Source organism: Cricetulus griseus (genome assembly GCF_003668045.3).
Source record: "Cricetulus griseus strain 17A/GY chromosome 1 unlocalized genomic scaffold, alternate assembly CriGri-PICRH-1.0 chr1_0, whole genome shotgun sequence".
In the NCBI taxonomy this organism is placed as follows: Eukaryota; Metazoa; Chordata; class Mammalia; order Rodentia; family Cricetidae; genus Cricetulus; species Cricetulus griseus.
This window is the reverse complement of record NW_023276806.1, coordinates 275,374,130-275,391,532: the sequence shown is the minus strand read 5'-3', so window position 1 is coordinate 275,391,532 and position 17,403 is coordinate 275,374,130. Positions and strand designations below refer to the sequence as shown.

The 17,403-nt window shown below is 45.9% G+C and overlaps 1 protein-coding gene across 1 annotated transcript in view; it reads right to left on the bottom strand.

The window, feature by feature from the left end:
* Positions 1 to 609: 609 nt before the first annotated feature.
* Positions 610 to 17,403, bottom strand: part of Col13a1 (collagen type XIII alpha 1 chain) — a 187,324-nt gene continuing 170,530 nt past the window's right edge. Inside the window, exons 42-43 of the mRNA XM_035451476.1 lie at positions 4,911 to 4,944; positions 610 to 872 (exon numbers count right to left, since the gene is read on the bottom strand). Of these exons, the coding sequence (XP_035307367.1) occupies positions 610 to 872; positions 4,911 to 4,944 (297 nt within the window). The remainder of the gene's footprint in view (positions 873 to 4,910; positions 4,945 to 17,403) is intronic.

The following is a 17,403-nucleotide window of genomic DNA, read 5'->3' as shown; positions in this document are numbered from 1 at the left end:
GCCCGGGCGCCTCCCTCCTCCCTCCCCTGCGCCCTGAGCTCCTCATCCTCGAAGCCCTGAACTCCCGGCACCGCCTGCCCGGCCGCTGGACCCCGCATCTCTGCATCCTCCCTGCCTGGCCCAGGGTGCCCCAGCCCCTCGCCGGATGCGGGCATCGCGCGGCGTCTTCAGCAACCCCCCCTTTTATCTCCCGAGGAAGCAAGTTGAGCAAATCGATTTATTAATTTCTGTGGTAGAGGTGGGTCGGTGACCGGGGTACGCCCGCAGGGCTGCAGGGGGGAGGCGCCGTGGCTCCCTTCGGCCCCTGCACTGCCCGGGCACCGGGTTTTGTTTCTAGACCCCCGGCACCCCCCGAAACAATGATGCCACGGGCATGGCGGGCTCACCTGGTGCTGCGCCGCGGGCTCCGGGCGCCCGGTGGCCTAGTGCGCGCCAATCCCTGGCCGCAGGTTCGGCCCGCGTGCCGCCGGTGTCGGGCAGGACCCTGCCTTTCTTGGGGTTGTTTCTGTGCGTGTCAATGGCGGCAAGCGGCAGTTCTCCGGGCCGCGGATAGTAGCGGGGGGAGGAGGAGGAGGGAGAAGGGATTGCTCCTTCTCCACATAACCACCTCTAGGAGGAGTCGCTCAGCCTCATCCCCCGCCAGCCCAGGCTCCGCGACGGGTCCGGGGGCTTTCGTGGGGCTTGATGAGCTATTGTCCTTCTGCAGTGGTCACGATGGAACCACCGGGCCTGCGCCTCGCGGAGCTGTTGGCTGCGAGGACCTCGTTTCCCTAGAGCCCTGCACCGAGGCCTTGTGGTCACCAGCCACAGGCTCCCGTTAGCTCGACCCACCTTGGCTGGGAGAGAGAGGTGTGGGCGTTCATCTGCCCGTTCTGGGGTGAGAAGGTGAACACAAAGAGCCCACCTTGGATGCAGCCCTGACCTGAAAATATTACCAAACACATTACTGTGTCGCACGCGGCGGCCACAGGAACCGAGAATTTATACTTCTGCCTGTTCGCTGTTTATAAACGAAGACCGACTGAGAATCTGCTGTGTAGTGTTTGGAGGCACAGATGTGTTTGCTTCTTGGTGGATGAAGACCGTGTGCCCCAGCATCATTTTTTAATTGGGTTCCTTTAATTTTCCGTCTCCCAACGGGTATTGAGGTTAGCACAGAGATAGTCGGAAGGAGCAGTTTTTATTAGTTTCCAGAAAATTCATTGTGATGGCGGAGCGGTGGACAATATCAGATGACATTGGGCGTGTGGATTTGCTTGGTCCCTTGTGGAACCATGACTCTTTTATTCTGTGAAGCTTGTTAAGGGCACATGGCTCCAGAGCCAGTCACCATAAACATTAACTTGAATGGACCATCCATGTGTCCTCAGGTTTTCCCTGGATGAATCAGAGGGGCCTGAGAGGCAGGCAACCTTTTGATATTTGCAAACATAAGAGAAGTGAAATTTTCAGCATTGGCCAAATGGACTGTTCCCGAACCCGAGACCTTTTGTGTGTGCTTGCTGCCACAAACTATAGTTGCATCGGTGTGCTCAGTGGGGAACTTTGGGGTGGCCGATGCCTGTGATTGTCTGGGTGGAGAAAGGCTAACCACCCTACCACCCTAGCTTGGCGCCAGTTCATGGAGCCGGCAGCTGGCATTTATAGACAGTGCTTTCCATTGAGATGTGCATTTTAAGCTTGAGTGTTCGCTGAGAACCAGCCATCTTTCTGCTCTCCCCCAAACTATAGGTGTTTCATTATGCTGTAAATAAGTCTCCATTTTAATCTCCTGTGGTAGAGGCTCCATAGTCAGAGAGGCAAGACAACCTTATCTACTCCCTTTATGCTTTCTGTGTATGACTCCCGTCTTTTGTTTTGAAAATCCTTGCCAGGTCAGAAATCCAAGGAGCACGCAGTCCTCTTTCCAGAGACTTCTATTTAAAGGATTTCAAATGACCGTCTGAGATGTCTCCTACCAGCATCTTCACATAATCCTAGAGGGAAATAGCCATCTTTCTTATTTTTTTAAAAAAAAATCTTCAGGCCACCATTCAAGACAGTTCCGGCACCTTGTAGGAGAACTTGACAACCACTCCAGGGCCCCTATCAGCCAGACTCACAGAAATGTAATTGAATTATTCATTGGCAGATAATAGTCATGTTCTCTGGGATTTCTACCAAAAATGGTACATGTGACTAAGTATGGTGGCACATGCGTTTAATACTAGCACTTGGGAGGTATGGATAAGTGGACCTCTGTGAGTTCAAGGCCAGTCTGGACTGTATCACCATATAGGGAGACCTTGTCTCCAAAGGGAAAAAAGTCATTTTAATGTGACTTTTATTTCTTTTCATTTTTTCTCTTCCCTCCCTCTCCCACTTGAGACAAGGACTCAAGTAGCCTTGGCTGGCTTGGAAACTGATATGTAGACCAAGCTGGTTTCAAACTCACAGAGATCTTCCTCTGCCTCCTGAGTGCTGCCCTTAAAGTTTGTGCCTCCATGCCTGACTTCCTTTCCTTGCCTTTCTTTCAGCATAGTTTCAAGTAACTCAGGTTGGCCTTGTACTTGCCAAGGAAGACCATGTACTCTTTGATCCTTGCGCTCCCAAATTCAGGGGGTATAGGCTGGATTTATATGAACCCTCTGCAACTTGTCTCATCTAGTATTGGGTTATGTGCCATCCAGAGAAAGGATGCAGCTGCAAAGTGTGTTACCCGAGAGCCTCCCATTTCATTCTGGCAGTGTCTTCAAATGCAGACTCTCCTCCCATTTAAGATGGGGTTACATCCCTGTAAACAGTGTAAGCTGAGTAAGACCTAAGGGAGGTGCACTTAACCTGCAAAGCACAGTGCACTGTGACGTAGTGGTAATCTCTCCTGCACTGCTCCTCGCCCCTCCCAGCATCCCAAGAGATGCTCACCACACATCGCTAGTAAAGAAAGGGAAATCTAAAACTCCAGGGATGGTTTCTACCAAATGCTATTTACTCCTAAGCGATGGTAAAGCTGAGAAATTGTTAAGGTGGAAACCAGTTGGAATAGATGCAGTCACTCAGGGCCCACCAGCACAAAATACTCTTGTGTTTTGCAGCAGAATCAAAACTTGATGAATTGAAACTTGGGTATATGCAATGGTCCAACCAAGGCCACCCAGGAAACCATGGGCAAAGCTTCCACAGCATTTAGAGATACCCAGCCAATATAGTTTCTACCAGCTCCAAAATTTGCAGGAAATACAGTAGACAGACCTACAACTTCCACTGGCCAGATGGAGTTCAATGGCTCATATTTTATCATGGGCTTTTAACACATAACCAGAAACCTACCCCTGAGTGGGAGGCATATACTCTTAATGTTTATAGTGGTTTCCTGCCAATGGAAACATTCTCTCCAAAGGCAGAGATAGGAGGGTTGCTGGGGAGGGGCCTCATCAGACTCGGTAGGTAAACAAACTGGGAAAATTGAAACTTTCAAGATTCTGCAAGGTCTTTCTCCAAGGTTATAGAAACACTGAACAACTTTGGGGGAGGGGGCGCTGACCAGCTAGGCTGCAGATATTTCTCTAACTTGTTGCACTGTCTGCAAGTTATGCAGAGTGCTCCAGGGCTGCTCTTTTGTGAGCCTTCACCAGTGTTGGGTGGGCTTTTGGAGCCACAAGTGCAAAGGAAGTTTTGCATTCAGTCATTTGATTGAAAGCCTCTTGGATCCCTCCCAACTTATATCCTCAAGGAGTAGGGAGTTAGCCTAATGGTGGAACATTTTTTTAACCCTTGACCTATGTGTGTATACTGTGATGAGTCCATGTATTGATTCTAAGTTGACACCATTAGTGACTGGGATGTGTAAGGTAAAAAGGCCAAGGGAAAAACACCCTTCATCCTGCTTGACCAAGACTTGGTGTTGGCTACCCAGTGTGCGTGGCTTTCCCTGCTGAGCACAGTCTCCTCTTATAGACTGTCCCTAGAGACCTCAGCTGCCAGGCTCCACCCCCCAGATTGCTCTGATGGTCAGGCCTGACCCCTCCAGGCAAGGCCCTGCACCCACCCATGTCCCTACTGGTTGTAATGGTCTTTTCCCCCAAACAACACCCCCCCACCCCACCCCACCCCGCCAGGGGAGAGTGGCCAGGCCCTGCCCTACAGGAAAAAAAATCCTACCAATCCCTGAGACCTGTTTCTACCTCTCTCCCCACTCCTCATCCATGGGAACAGTGTCATCTATACCCTCTCATCCCCCCTTGGGGTGCCTCTTAGAAACCTCCAGCCTCCCCACCTGGCATCCGACCTGAAGGGGCCCAAGGGGATTCACTTTTGCAATTGAATTTGACCTCAATATCCTTTAGATAACCAATCCAAATGGCCACCTAATGGCACCCTAGATCCCAATATTATACGGGACCTTTACAACTACTTCAAGTAATGGGGGAAATGGAAAGCTATTCCTTGTGTTCATGCTTTCTCTTACCTCTGCCCAAAGTCCTCTCTCTGTTCTCCAGGTTCCCCTCCCAGCTCCTCCTTACCATGAAGCCAGGACCAGATGATTCCACCACTACTTTTGATCCAGATAAGGAGCCTGCCCCATTTCCCATATTGCCTCAATACACATTTCCCTTTCTTCCTCTGGCCCCTTCGGCTTCCCTTTCTCCTTCTCTAGCGACAGGCTGCCTGAAGCAACTCTCCCTGGCACCCATTCTTAGTCCACCAGCAGCCCTTAGTCTCACTCTGCCTTGGGAGTCCCTCTACCTCCTGCTACCTGGCCTAACCCAGCTATGGGTCTCCCTTTCCCAGAAGTCGCTGGGGTGGACACCTTGGTCAGGGTACATGTCCTCTCTCACTAAGCAAACTCTCTCAAATAGAAAGGAGTGGGCTCTTACAGAGCTATTTCTTCCGTCTTGATTAAAGAATTTCAATATATTGCCCAAACTCACCTTTCATGATGTTCATGTGATTCTCACCAACAGCCTTCTCCCCAAGTAACAAAGTTGAGTCTGGGAACAGACTAGGGTACACGCAGATAAAATTCACCAAACTAATACTGCCCACCCAGGCAGAATGGAACTACAATATCTTGGGGGGCATGCGGGAGGCATTCTAATTAGGGATCAATTTATAACTTGTCTCCTGTCTGGTCTCCATAAAGCACCATTAAAGCAATAAACTATGAAAAATCCAAGAGGGTCATCCAGGATACACATGAAAACCCATCTCAGTTCCTAGACTTCCTTACAAGGTCCTCTTACAATATACCAATCTTTGATCCCAAAACCCCAGATGGAGCTGGCTGGTGGGGGCACACGCCTTTAATCCCAGCACTTGGGAGGCAGACTCAGCTGGAGCTCAATGAGTTTGAGGACAGCCTAGTCTTCAAAGCAAGTTCCAGGACAGCCACGACTGTTATACAGAGAAACTCTGTCTCAAAAACAAACACAAACCCAGATGGCAAACAATTCCTTATGACCTGCTTCTTCTACCAGAGTTTCCCTGACACTAGGGCCAAACTTAAATTTACATTTAAGGACCACTGACTCTATAAGCAGAAGTTTTAGCACTGGCCTTTAAGGTGTACCAACCACGAGAGAGATGAAAAAGCCTGAAAACAAAAATACCTGATGTTGTCTAAGGCCTTTCAACTGCTATAGAAACTGCCTGGGCTCCCTTACCTCTCAACACCCGATAACTTCTGGGTCCCTGCACCAATGTAGTCAGGAAGGTCACTGAGCCAGGCCTGCCTGAGCCCTCATAAATCACCTCAGCCACGCCCAAGGTGCCATCAGAAGGGATACTGGGTTGCTTGCTGCCCCCATGTCCTTCATGGCATGGGACATTAGGCCCAGACTGCTCTCCAGTTGACCTCTTAGGCCTAGCTATGGACTATTTAGCCTGGGATCCCTTGGCCTGACCACTGCCATCTCTGGCAGGGAACCCTGGGCGGCTATAACAGTATTGTGGCAACCCATCTCTTTCCTTCTGGACATCATGGTCACCTGCTCTGGCCTGATGGAGTTTTGGGAACCCATCTCCCCTTTGTGTTCTCCTATTGCTGGGGCAGGGGGACAGCCTTACTAACCTCACCAAACCACACCCACATCTCAGCCTTCCTGGGCCCTGACAATGAGGCCCTAATTTCGATAGAAAGTTGCCACAGAAGAGAATATCACCCCTTATCCTCTACAAAAGGCCAGAGTGTTAGGTCTTAGGGACAAATGACTACCTATAGTGCCTATTGTCATACCAGGAAAGGTAGCTGTTAAAAATCAAACGGACCCACATTTATCAACAGGTAGATTCATTAGCTGAAATAGTTCTACAATGTGATAGGCCCTTGACCTGCTTTATGCAGGACAAAGAGGTTCTTGTGTGGCTTTGAGAAAAATTCTTGTATCTATGCAAACCACTTGAAGACCCATTAGAAAAAAATCAACTAGGAGTAGATCTACTAACGATGGAGAAGGGTGGCCTTTGCCTCTTCCTCAGGGAGGAATGTTGCTTCTATGTCAATCAGTTGGACATAGTGAAATACAAGATCTGCCAACTCCAGACAGATTTCCAAAAATGTAAGGAACAGCTTGATGACACTGGCTGGGGGATCTTCGATAGTCCAATGTGGAATTGGATACTGCCCTTCTTAACCTCTTTCTCCTCTTTTTCTTAGTCCTACTAATTGCTCCCTTTCTTATAAACTTGTCTAGATTTCATCAACAATAAATTGGAAAGATTCTAACCAGACCTTTTCAATGCATTGTTATTACACTATTATCAGACCTTCCCTATGGAATCAGAGGCCTGTGACCCCCGATTATGCCATGAGGGTGAAGACCAATCTTGCCCCAAGGATTCTGATATCCCCGTACATCAGGAAGTAATCTAACGACAATGTTGCCCTCTTTCCTAATTATTATTTATCAATAGTAAACAAAGTACATGCTCCAAAGACCCTATAAAAAGCCCCCACCCTCAGCCCAGCCCTCTGTCGTCTTTCTGCCTGTTCAGAGTTTGCTGCCACTCTGTTCTTCTCCCCGAGCCAATCTGTGAGGTTTGTTGCATGGTGTGACCTTGTGTTATTACTTGGTTCCCAGTTGCCAAGATAGCCTTGTGGTGGAAAAACCTTAGAGGGTGTCTGGCAAAACTTTATTGAGATGCTGGGTGAAGTGTTTCTTCAGACAGGAATGGGGCATGGTGCAGAGATGAAAAATGAACGGCTTAAGTCAGAGTGCAGTCAGAGAGACTCCTGTCCTGTTGGATCTGCTGGAAATCCATCCTCATTTGTTTTATTTATTTATCAATTATTTATTTGTGCTTTTTTTGTTTGTTTGTTTTTCGAGACAGGGTTTCTCTGTGGCTTTGGAGGCTGTCGTGGAACTAGCTCTTTTAGACCAGGCTGATATCAAACTCACAGAGATCCGCCTGCCTCTGCCTCCCGAGTGCTGCGACTAAAGGCGTGTGCCACCACTGCCCGGCTATTTGTGCATTTGTTATGAGTCTGTGTGTATATGTGGAGGTGCATGTGCCATGTTATTCATGTGGAGGTCTGAGCACAATTTGAGGGTGTCAGTTCTCTTCTTCCACCATGTGAATTCTAGGAACGTAACTCAGGTCATCAGGCATGGTGGCAAGCCCCTTTACCCACTGAGCCACCTCACTGGCTTCAAGTCCTTTATTTATTTTTTTTAAAAGAACTTAACCACTTTTGCTTTTTTCCTTCTGTTCTCTCTCCCTCCTTTTATTTTGAGATAGGTCTCACATACATGAGGCAGCCTCAAACTGGTTGTGTAGCTGACACTGGCCTCAAACTGCTGAACCTTAGCTGGGCAGCTGTGGTGCACACCTTTAATCCCAGCACTCAGGAGGCAGAGGCAGATGAATCTCTGAGTTCAAGGCCAGCCTGGTCTACAAAGTGATTTCCAAAAAAGCCAGGGCTACACAGAGAAACCCTGTCTTAAAAACTAAAAACAAAGACCCTGCTGATCTCCTGCCTGCACGGGGACCATGCTCCAGCTCAAACCTGTTTTCTTCACAATGTAATGTATCACCTGTGAATTGAATAGACCTTTATTTTCCGAGATTAGTTCTGATCCAGGGTAACGCACACACACACAACTGGTTTTGATCAGTTTTGCTCCTCTAGGGTCTATTGAGCTCTCTGTCTTTTCCAACAGGACCATGTCCACGCAGCTATATATTTATAGTTGGCAGGGCAGATGGAAGTACACTCATGCGCGATTTATACATCCAGATGACTTTTGTTTGGGTTTCTGATCTCTTTCGAAGCAAGCTGAGACTCCCCAAGAGTGTCCTAAAGACAGATGAAGGGCTGGGATGTAGGTCAGTTGGGAGAGTGCTTGCCCAGTGTCTTGGGTAGGATTTTTAGTGCTGTGAGGAGGCACCATGACCATGGCAACTCTTACGAAGAAAACATTCAATTGGGTTGGCTGGCTTAGTTTCAGAGGAGGTTCAGTCCATTGTCATCGTGATGGGGAGCATGGTGGCGTGAAGGCAGATGGTGTGCTGGAGCTCAGAGTCTTACATCTTGACTCAGAGGCAACAGGAAGTCGGCTGACTGTCACACTGAGTAAACTTTAAGAAAAAGACCTCAACTCTTACCCTCACAGTGACGCACTGTCTCTAACAAAGCCACATCTCCTAATCGTGCCAACTCCCTTTGGGGGCCATTTTCTTTCAAACCACCACACCCAGCATACATGAAGCCCCGGATTTGGTCTCCAGTAAATTCACTGGGTATAGTGGTACACACCTGTAACCTAGCATTTAGTAGGTAGAGGAAGGAGAACCAGAAGTTCAAAGTTGTCCTGGGCTCCAATGAGAGAGAGTTTAAGGCCAGCCTGGGGTTCACCGGCCAGCAAGGAAACAACAGAAACAGGAAGAAAGTGGGAGGTGGAGGAAACTTAGCAGGTAAACAGTCACATGTCTGAGGAAGCTGAAGCATGTAAGGTTTTTGAAACAGCAAACAGCTGTGGGGTAGGAGACAAACGACCAGCTGAGTTGCAGAGAGATTTCTCTGACCTGTGGAGCCACCTGAAAGGGTTGCAGCTTCTGTAAGCTGTCATGGGTGTTGGGGTGGGCTTTTTGGTGATATAGCTGCTTTTGAATCATCCCTGGTCCTATAAGTAAATCCGTCACCCACATTCCTGTTAGTGACCCGGAGAAGTTGGTTCACCAAGTTGGACGTAGGTACAACCCTAACTCTGGTTTGTGGCAACTTCCCTTCTTGGGGGCACTTGTGTTTTCATCTCCCCCAGGAAATCTGTCTGGTAAAGACAGACAGACGTACAGATGGATGGAAACCACTATGGAAGTGGACTGTCCTGGATGCTACGTTAATTCCATCGGCATATCCACTAACATAACTCTTAAGAGCAGTCTGGGGGTCTGAGGTTATGAATGAACCTCCCAGCTCAGCAATCACTGTGAAGAATAAATACAGCTTTTGAAAATATCTACTGGCTGAGGAAATACTGGCAATCAATCAATCTTGTTAATCTTTCTTGTTAAAGCTAGAAACATGCAAAGTTCTCAGGTCGATACATTTTGAATGGTGGACATGATTAATGTTAGACTTATGTTTTCTTGTTCGGGGTCTAAATCATTCATGGAGGGGGATAAAAATCCCCCCCAAAAGAACACAGGCAATCATTGTGCTGTCAGACCCTTTTCTTCCATCTGTGTCTTGGTCTCCTAACAAGAGAAACATTTACCAGTCCTGATTCTGAGAAGCATGAATAAAAACCTGTCCTTTTCCACCAGCCCTGATGGACGAGGAGCCCTTACATCTGAGGTTCAGAGAACAGGGACAAGGGGGCAGTAAGGTTGTAAGAGCCAGAGGAGAAAGGTAACTCTGCTGGGTAGTGTCTTCTCGACACAACAGAGAAGCTACACCCATGAAATTTCAGCAGTATGCATAATGACCGGACTAGCTGACATGCCAACACAGATGGGGAAAAGCTGCCAGGCTCTACTCCTAGATGAACTACAAGCAATGGCTGTAGTTTTCTCCAGGAACAATGCCGCCAATAGGTTACCCAACCCCAAGTACTCAGCCCTAAACATGTGTACGTAAGGACAACACTACATGAACTTGATGTTTTACACACACATACACATTTTTACATATATATAATTAGAGAAGGGGACATGGATTTGAGAGGGAGTTGAGGGACACAGGAGGAGTTGGAGAGGAGATAGGGCGGGTAGCAATGATGTAAATATAGTACTCATCCATGAAGTTCTCAAAAATTACATAGAAAACACCTAAGTGGCCAGGCAGTGGTCGAGCACGCCTTTAATCCCAGCACTCCGGAGGCAGAGGCAGGCGGATCTCTGTGAGTTCGAGACCAGCCTGGTCTATAAGAGCTAGTTCCAGGACAGCCTCCAAAGCCACAGAGAAACCCTGTCTCGAAAAACAAAACAAAACAAAAAAAGAAAAGAAAAGAAAGAAAGCACCTAAGTGTTGGGGACTGGAGAGATGGCTCAGTGTTAAAAGCACTTGTTGCTCTTGCAGAGGACTCAACAGTGGCTCACAACCATTTGTAACTCCATTTCTAGTTGATCCACCACCCCCTTCTGGTCTGTGAGGGCACTGCATGCATGCGATGCACAGACTTACATACAAACACATAAATAAATCTAAAAAAAAGTCCGCATGAAAACGCTGAAGGGAAAACTTTTTTCTTCGTATGGTAATTTAAAAATAAAAAGGAAAATATGAGAACAGGATATTTAGAGTTAGTAAGTGTACAGATGCACACATATAAATACATATTTTGCATATTTGTGCATGAATGTGTAAATATTTGAAGTGTGTGTTACACGTGTGCAGTTCCAATGTGCATGACTGAGATAGCATTAGGCTCAGAGTTAAGGCTGGTCTGGATTTTAAAGGAATCTACCAGATATTTAGCATTTAAATGATGAGCTGTGTTGTGAAGCAAACTGAGATATTCCAGGTCTTTTAGACAAATACACCATCAGTCCCAATTATGCAAAGTTGTGGTTAGGAAAAAGAGGCACATGGTATCATGAAGTTTAATGGAAACAGAACTAGGGCTCGGGGAGCGTGCCAACTGATAGCTTGCTCTGCTCTGGGATGCTGTCTGGGAGATCACCCTGCTACCTCTAGGCGGGACTCATGGTGGAGCAGCAGCAGGCATCTAGAGAATTTGAACTTCAGCATCTGTCTTGGAAGATCTCTACAGTGTGATCCATGCGCACACAGAATGGCCTTTTCCAGTTCGGGCTCATTCTAAAGAATGGGGGCATTGATTTTTCTCCAAAACTACAAATGCTGAATGCCATGGTAAAAATATAATTTATTTATACAAATGGTGTGTTTTCACAAAGGCCATCTGTCAGTTGACTCTCTGATCTACAACAAATCTGTTTGTTCCCCCAGAAGAAATAACATGTCTGTTGAAAAGGATTTACGACCGACAGGCTCCCGGATGCACAACATTGCTATAATAGTAACTATTGATGATCTTTTTACTTCTACTGTAGCGCTGTGAGTGGGAACTATTATTTCTGAAGTATGGAAATTAATTTTTCATCACCTCAAAGCCAGGAAATGGAGCCCAGTTGCATCTATTAAGATTACTGCAAGGGAACTATGTTCCCTTCTGGAAAAAAAAAAATCCTCTCAATGAACAGTGTTATTAAGCTAAGTCCACACGTCATTGCTTGGCTGCCTGACGAAGGGAGAGGATTGCGAGGTTGAACTGAAGCCCTTAGTTATTTTCTGGAGACAAGAGGACACTTTAAAATTTATGACTATAGGACTCAGGCTATCAACTTTGCTCAGCAAGTACTTTAACCACTGAGCCATCCTGCTGGCCAGAACTACTCTTCCATGATTCTGGCCATTGAATGTCAAGGCACCTCTCAATGCCCTCACTGGAAACTGAATTTTACTATTAATATGAAAGAGATGGGGGCTGGAGACATGGCAGTGGTTAACAGCACTGGCTGCTCTTCTAGAGGACCTGGGTTCAAGTCCCAGCATCTATGTAGCTGCTCACAACTGTCTGTAACTCTAGTTCCAGGGGATCTGACACCCCACACAGATATACATGCAGGCAAAACACCAATGCACATAAACTAAAAATAAATAATTGTTTTAAAGGAAAGAGAAGAACATGGGGGTGTTTTCCAAAGGATGCCTACACCAGACAGAGAGCCCATGGCAGACCAGAGTGCAAATACCACTGAAGTTCAACTTGGTGCACTAATAAGTTTTAGTGGGGTTACTTACAGGAATATGGGTGAGGGGTTAGGCATAGGAGCAGAAATGACTCAAAGGCAGCTGCATCACCAAAACCCACTCTAATAATGAGGGCAACTCACAAAATCTGGGACACTGGAGCACACTGCTCAGCCTGCAGGCAGATCAATAGGTTGGAGACTGTACCTTCCAAGTGATGTAGTTGGTCTCTTCCACACAGCTCTGCTTAGTTCTGCTTGATCCAGGCAGGTGGTCTAGTCTCAACAGTCTTTTCAGCTTGGCTCCTCAGAGAATGGATCTCAGCTGTCTTTATTGTTTACTCTTGGGAGGGAGGGACTGATGGGGGAGGTCCTTCTGTGTATATGCTTGTCTTATTGGTTGATAAATAAAGCAATGTTGGCCAATAGGGAAGCAAGTTAGGCCGGACTAGGAGAGAAGGAGGATTCTGGGAAAAGTAGGAAAGGGACAGGGTCACCATGTGATCCCGGGAAGAGAGGACGCATGCCACTGGCATCCTCGATAAGATAAGTCTTTATAAAATATATAGAGTAATGGTGATGGTTGATACTTAAGACAGAGCTAGCAAATAAGAAATCCTAGTCATTGGCCAGCAGCACTGTAACTAATATTAATCTCTGTGTGTTATGTGGCGGCGGAACTCAGGCAGCTGGCGGAAAGCGTTATCATTACAAGGGACCCAGTGAATCTGGTGAATTTCAGGAACTTCCTGGAGCTATTTTAAATTTTTTACCTTCTGTCTTTAGAAGCTGCTTCTCTGCAGGATGGGATGAAAGGTATGTGTATGTGGCAGTTCCTTTCTCTTAACAGATTTCAAGTACACAGGCCAGCATTGTCAACTAGTCACTGTGCTGTACATTAGCACAATAGTGAATATTGTGAGCAAAGGCATACTCTTTGACTAATAGGTGTGTGTCACCTGGCACCACTGTGTGAGTAATTCTTGAGATCACCCCCCACCCCCAGTTTCCTTTCTTTTATTGTGACAAAACACTGCCAGAAAAGCAAGTTAGGGGAAGAAAGGGTTTGTTTGGCTGATACTTCCAGGTCATAGTCTGTCACTGAAGGAAGTTGGGGAAGGAATTTGAAGCAGAATCCATGGAGGAATGCCACTTGCTGGCTCACACTTAGATGTATGCTTACTTAGCTCTCTTTTTTCAATTCACCCTTACTTAGGGATGGTGTCAATTAACAATCAGGACAACTTGGCCCCACACATGTCCATAGGTTGGTAAATCTTCAGGTAAGGTTTTCCCCTCAGATGACTACAGGCTGTGTCAAGCTGACTACTAAAGCTAACTAGGACACCTTTCCCATCTCCGTGACAATCTCCTGACCCCTCTCTTGTATTAGACCTTTCATATTTTTTCTTGAGTGACTTTCTTGCTTAGGTAGCACATTGTTGTAGTTCTTGGGTGCCCCTCAGAGGTTCTTTTGTTAGAGGTTTAGCTCTCAACTTGGAGCTTTCAGCAAGTGGTAGACATTACCTCTGCAAAGGGAACCAATGACAGAGCAGAGTAAGGACACCATCAAAGTCTAACATGTTGAACCAATAAGTTTATTGGGGTTTCTTATAGACACATAGATAACTGGATACTCTAAGGCAGCTACATCATAAAAACCTACCCCAGCCAGCATGATGATTGATGAGAGCTGGAACCCTAGAGCTCTCTGCAGGACTTGCAGGCAGCTAGACAAGTCAGAAAGTCTCTCTCTTCAGCACTCCTTAATGTCTTGTGAATCTGATAAATTTCAGGGATTTTCTTGAGACTTGTGAGTTGTCTACTCTCTTTCTGTTTTTTGTTTTTGCTTTTGATTTTTTTTGGGAGGGTCTCAGTATATATCCCTGACTGTCTGGAATTCTCTATGTAGACCAGGGCAGACTCACAGAGATCTACCTGCCTCTGTGTTCAGTGCTGGGATTAAAGGTGTTTACCACCCCCACTTACTTCCTGAGTCTTAATGAAATTCCCTTTAGAATTTCTTGAATCCTAAGGAGCTTCATTTCAGAGTGGAATGTGTTCAATTCAAAGGAAATGACACAGGTCATTATGTCATTGAGAGGTGTGCTGTCAATGGGAATTACAGGACCTTGGTTTCTTTTGCTTCTGGGCCATGACATGAGTTGTTTTGCTTCATCACCTCGATGCCAGACTGTGCTATGTTGCCACAATTCCAAGTGAACCTAGACTGGAGCGTCTAAAATTGTCAGCCAGAACAGTTTTCTCTTTATAATTTATCTCATATATTTTGTTATAGTAATGGAATCTGTCTCATCCAGTTGGACATACTTTCCAGGAACTTCCTGGGAAATGTTACCAGCCTGGAAATACGCTTTGCTTGTGTATCTTTCATCTGTGGCCATTTTGTCTGTCTTTGGAGATTTATGTCTTTAAACATTTTTTTTTCCTTGTTTGGTTTTTCAAGACAGGGTTTCTCTGTGTAGCCCTGGCTGTCCTGGAACTCACTTTGTAGACCACAGAGATCTGCCTGCCCCTGCCTCCACCCAGCCATCTTTAAACATTTTTACTGTTGGTTTAGTGCAGCCTTGGCAGAGGGTGGAAATAAACTCAGAGAGTTTATTGTTTACCCACTTTTCAATGTCTTATTCCTGTTTTTTTTTTTTTGAGACAGTGTATTGTGAGATGTTTCTGGTCCTGCCGCCCTTGAGCCCCAAATAAACACACAGATGTTATATTAATTATGAAACTGTTGGCTGCTGGCTTGAGCTTCTTACTGGCTAGCTCTGACTTAATTATTAACCCTTAACTACTAATGTAAGTATTGCCACGTGGTCTTATCTTACTGGGGAATGCTGGACCTGCAACTCCTTTGCCTTCTACATCGTGTGTGTGCAGTGTCTCTGCAGAGAAGAGAGCGATTTCCTGTTTGTCCCTGCTTATTTACTGATTCTGCCCAGCTACGTCATTTCCTGGGATTATATGACATTTCCTCTCTGCCTATACTTCTCCAAATCTTCCTTGTTTCCTAGTCCTACCTATCATCTTGCCTGGCCAGTCAGTGTTTTATTCATCAACCAATAAGACACACATATACACAGAAGAACATTCCCCATCAAGACAGGGTTTCATGTAGCCCAGGTTGGCCTCTTTCAGGTAGCCCCAAGGATGATCGTGAACTTCTGATCCTTCTGCATCTACTTGCCAAGTTCTGGGAGTACAGAGGCAACATCATGTCCAATTTCTGCCAAACGACTCATACCTCCAGCCCTTGTCTTTTTCCTTTATTAGTAGACTTCTCCAAATTAAGCCAGGCAGCTAGACTGCACTTCCCAGGTTCCCTTGCAGCTGTATATGATTGCACTACTGTACTCTGGCTCCTTCTGCAGACATGATTTGTGTAACTTTTAAATCAAGCTCTTAAAGGCAATCGGCACATCTTCTTGCTCCCTATCATCTGGCCGTGGGTGAGTGGCATAGGAGATGGTATGGCCTAGGAAGGCTGAGCAATAGGAGAGAAGGGATATGAGTCCCCAGCATTGTAGGGACCTTTGTCTTTTAATACCCTTTATTATGGGGGAAGGATAACACACCAACCTTACAAAAGGGACTCTTTTTTATTTGTTTGGTTTTGTTTTTTTTGAGACAGTTTCTCTGTGTAGCCCTGGCTGTTCTGGAACTCTCTCTGTAGACCATGCTAACCTTGAACTCACTGAGATCAACCTGTCTCTGCCTCTGCCTCTGCCTCTGCCTCTGCCTCTGCCTCTGCCTCCCGGGTGCTTGGGTTAAAGGTGTGCAACACCATGACCCTGGCTCAAGGGACTCTTAATACCACCAGCATTTTGCATTTCATGTGCCCTATGGCTCACAGTTGGTATATCATGTTTTCTTTAGAATAGTTTGTATTTATTCTTTGCATATATATTTGCAATGTATCTTGATCATACCCTCCAACTTCCCCTTCCCACACACTCCCACTTTCCAAATGTCTTCTTCCCACCTTCAAACCTTTGTTTTTCTTTTTGTAACTCACTGATGTGCTGCCTGATGGAATCTTACTGATCTTGTTGTCTTGATCCTGTGCCAATCTAGTTCAGGTGACCACAGCTGCAGTGAGCTCTTGACTACAAGAGCCAAGTCATGTCTGGAAGACAGCATTTCAGAGCACAGCACTCCTTCCTATCTGCCGGCTCTAATAACTTTGCTGCATCCTCATCTGCTGGCTCTAACATCTTTCCTGAATCTTCTTCTGCTGGCTCTTACATCCTGCTTCCTCATCTGTTGACTCTAACATCTTCCCTGCATCCTCTTTGGCCATGTTCCTTGAGCCCTGGGAGTAAGGTTGATATACATGTCCCATTTAGAGTTGAGCATTCAATCACCTATATGTCTAAACATAAATAATTAGATGTGGTTTGACCACGTGTCATTTATCAAGATGACAGTATCAGGTTCCCTCTAGGGCCTATGTTGGTATGCCACAGGGTTCATTGATGATAAACAATGGAGGGGAAAACATGTCTCCTGGTTGGATGAATGAAGAAGTGTCAATACTCCTACTTATTCTATCCTTATCTGCTTCATTCAAGGGAAGAAGAAGTTGTAGTCCCAGCTTGTGCCCATGTGGCCTTGGACAAGCAGTAGAGCCTCTGTGAGGGTGTTTCTTCATCTCAGAGTGATAATGGTGGTTGAAGAGGGGGCAGGCCACCAAGCTCTGCTTTTGTGATTATGTCTTCAAATATTTGCCTTATGGATCTGAAATGAATCTTTATTATGAATGTTATTTAATATGAAAATGTACAGTGTTTTAGTAATATAAATAGCTGCTATTTATTAGGCATTTCCCACATGTCAGCAGCTGTGGAGCACTTTAATAATGGTGCTGATGTTGACAATAAACCCCCACAGCATCTGTGCCATAAGCTCCATTGTATCTATTTCTTTTTGTACTGTACATAGCACACCTTCTTCCTTCCTTTTTCTTTTTTCTTTTCTTTTCTCTCCTTCCTTTCTTTCTTTTGAGACAGGGTTATCACTATGTTAGATGCAGGGGCTTGAACATCCTTGAATTTTCCTATCTGCTAGGGGTCCCCGATACCCTCAGAGATACCCATACACATAAAATGTCTGTATGTATACAAACAAGATATAATGTGTGCCTCACATGACAGCATAGGATAAAATAGACGGCATAATGATTGGACATAAGAA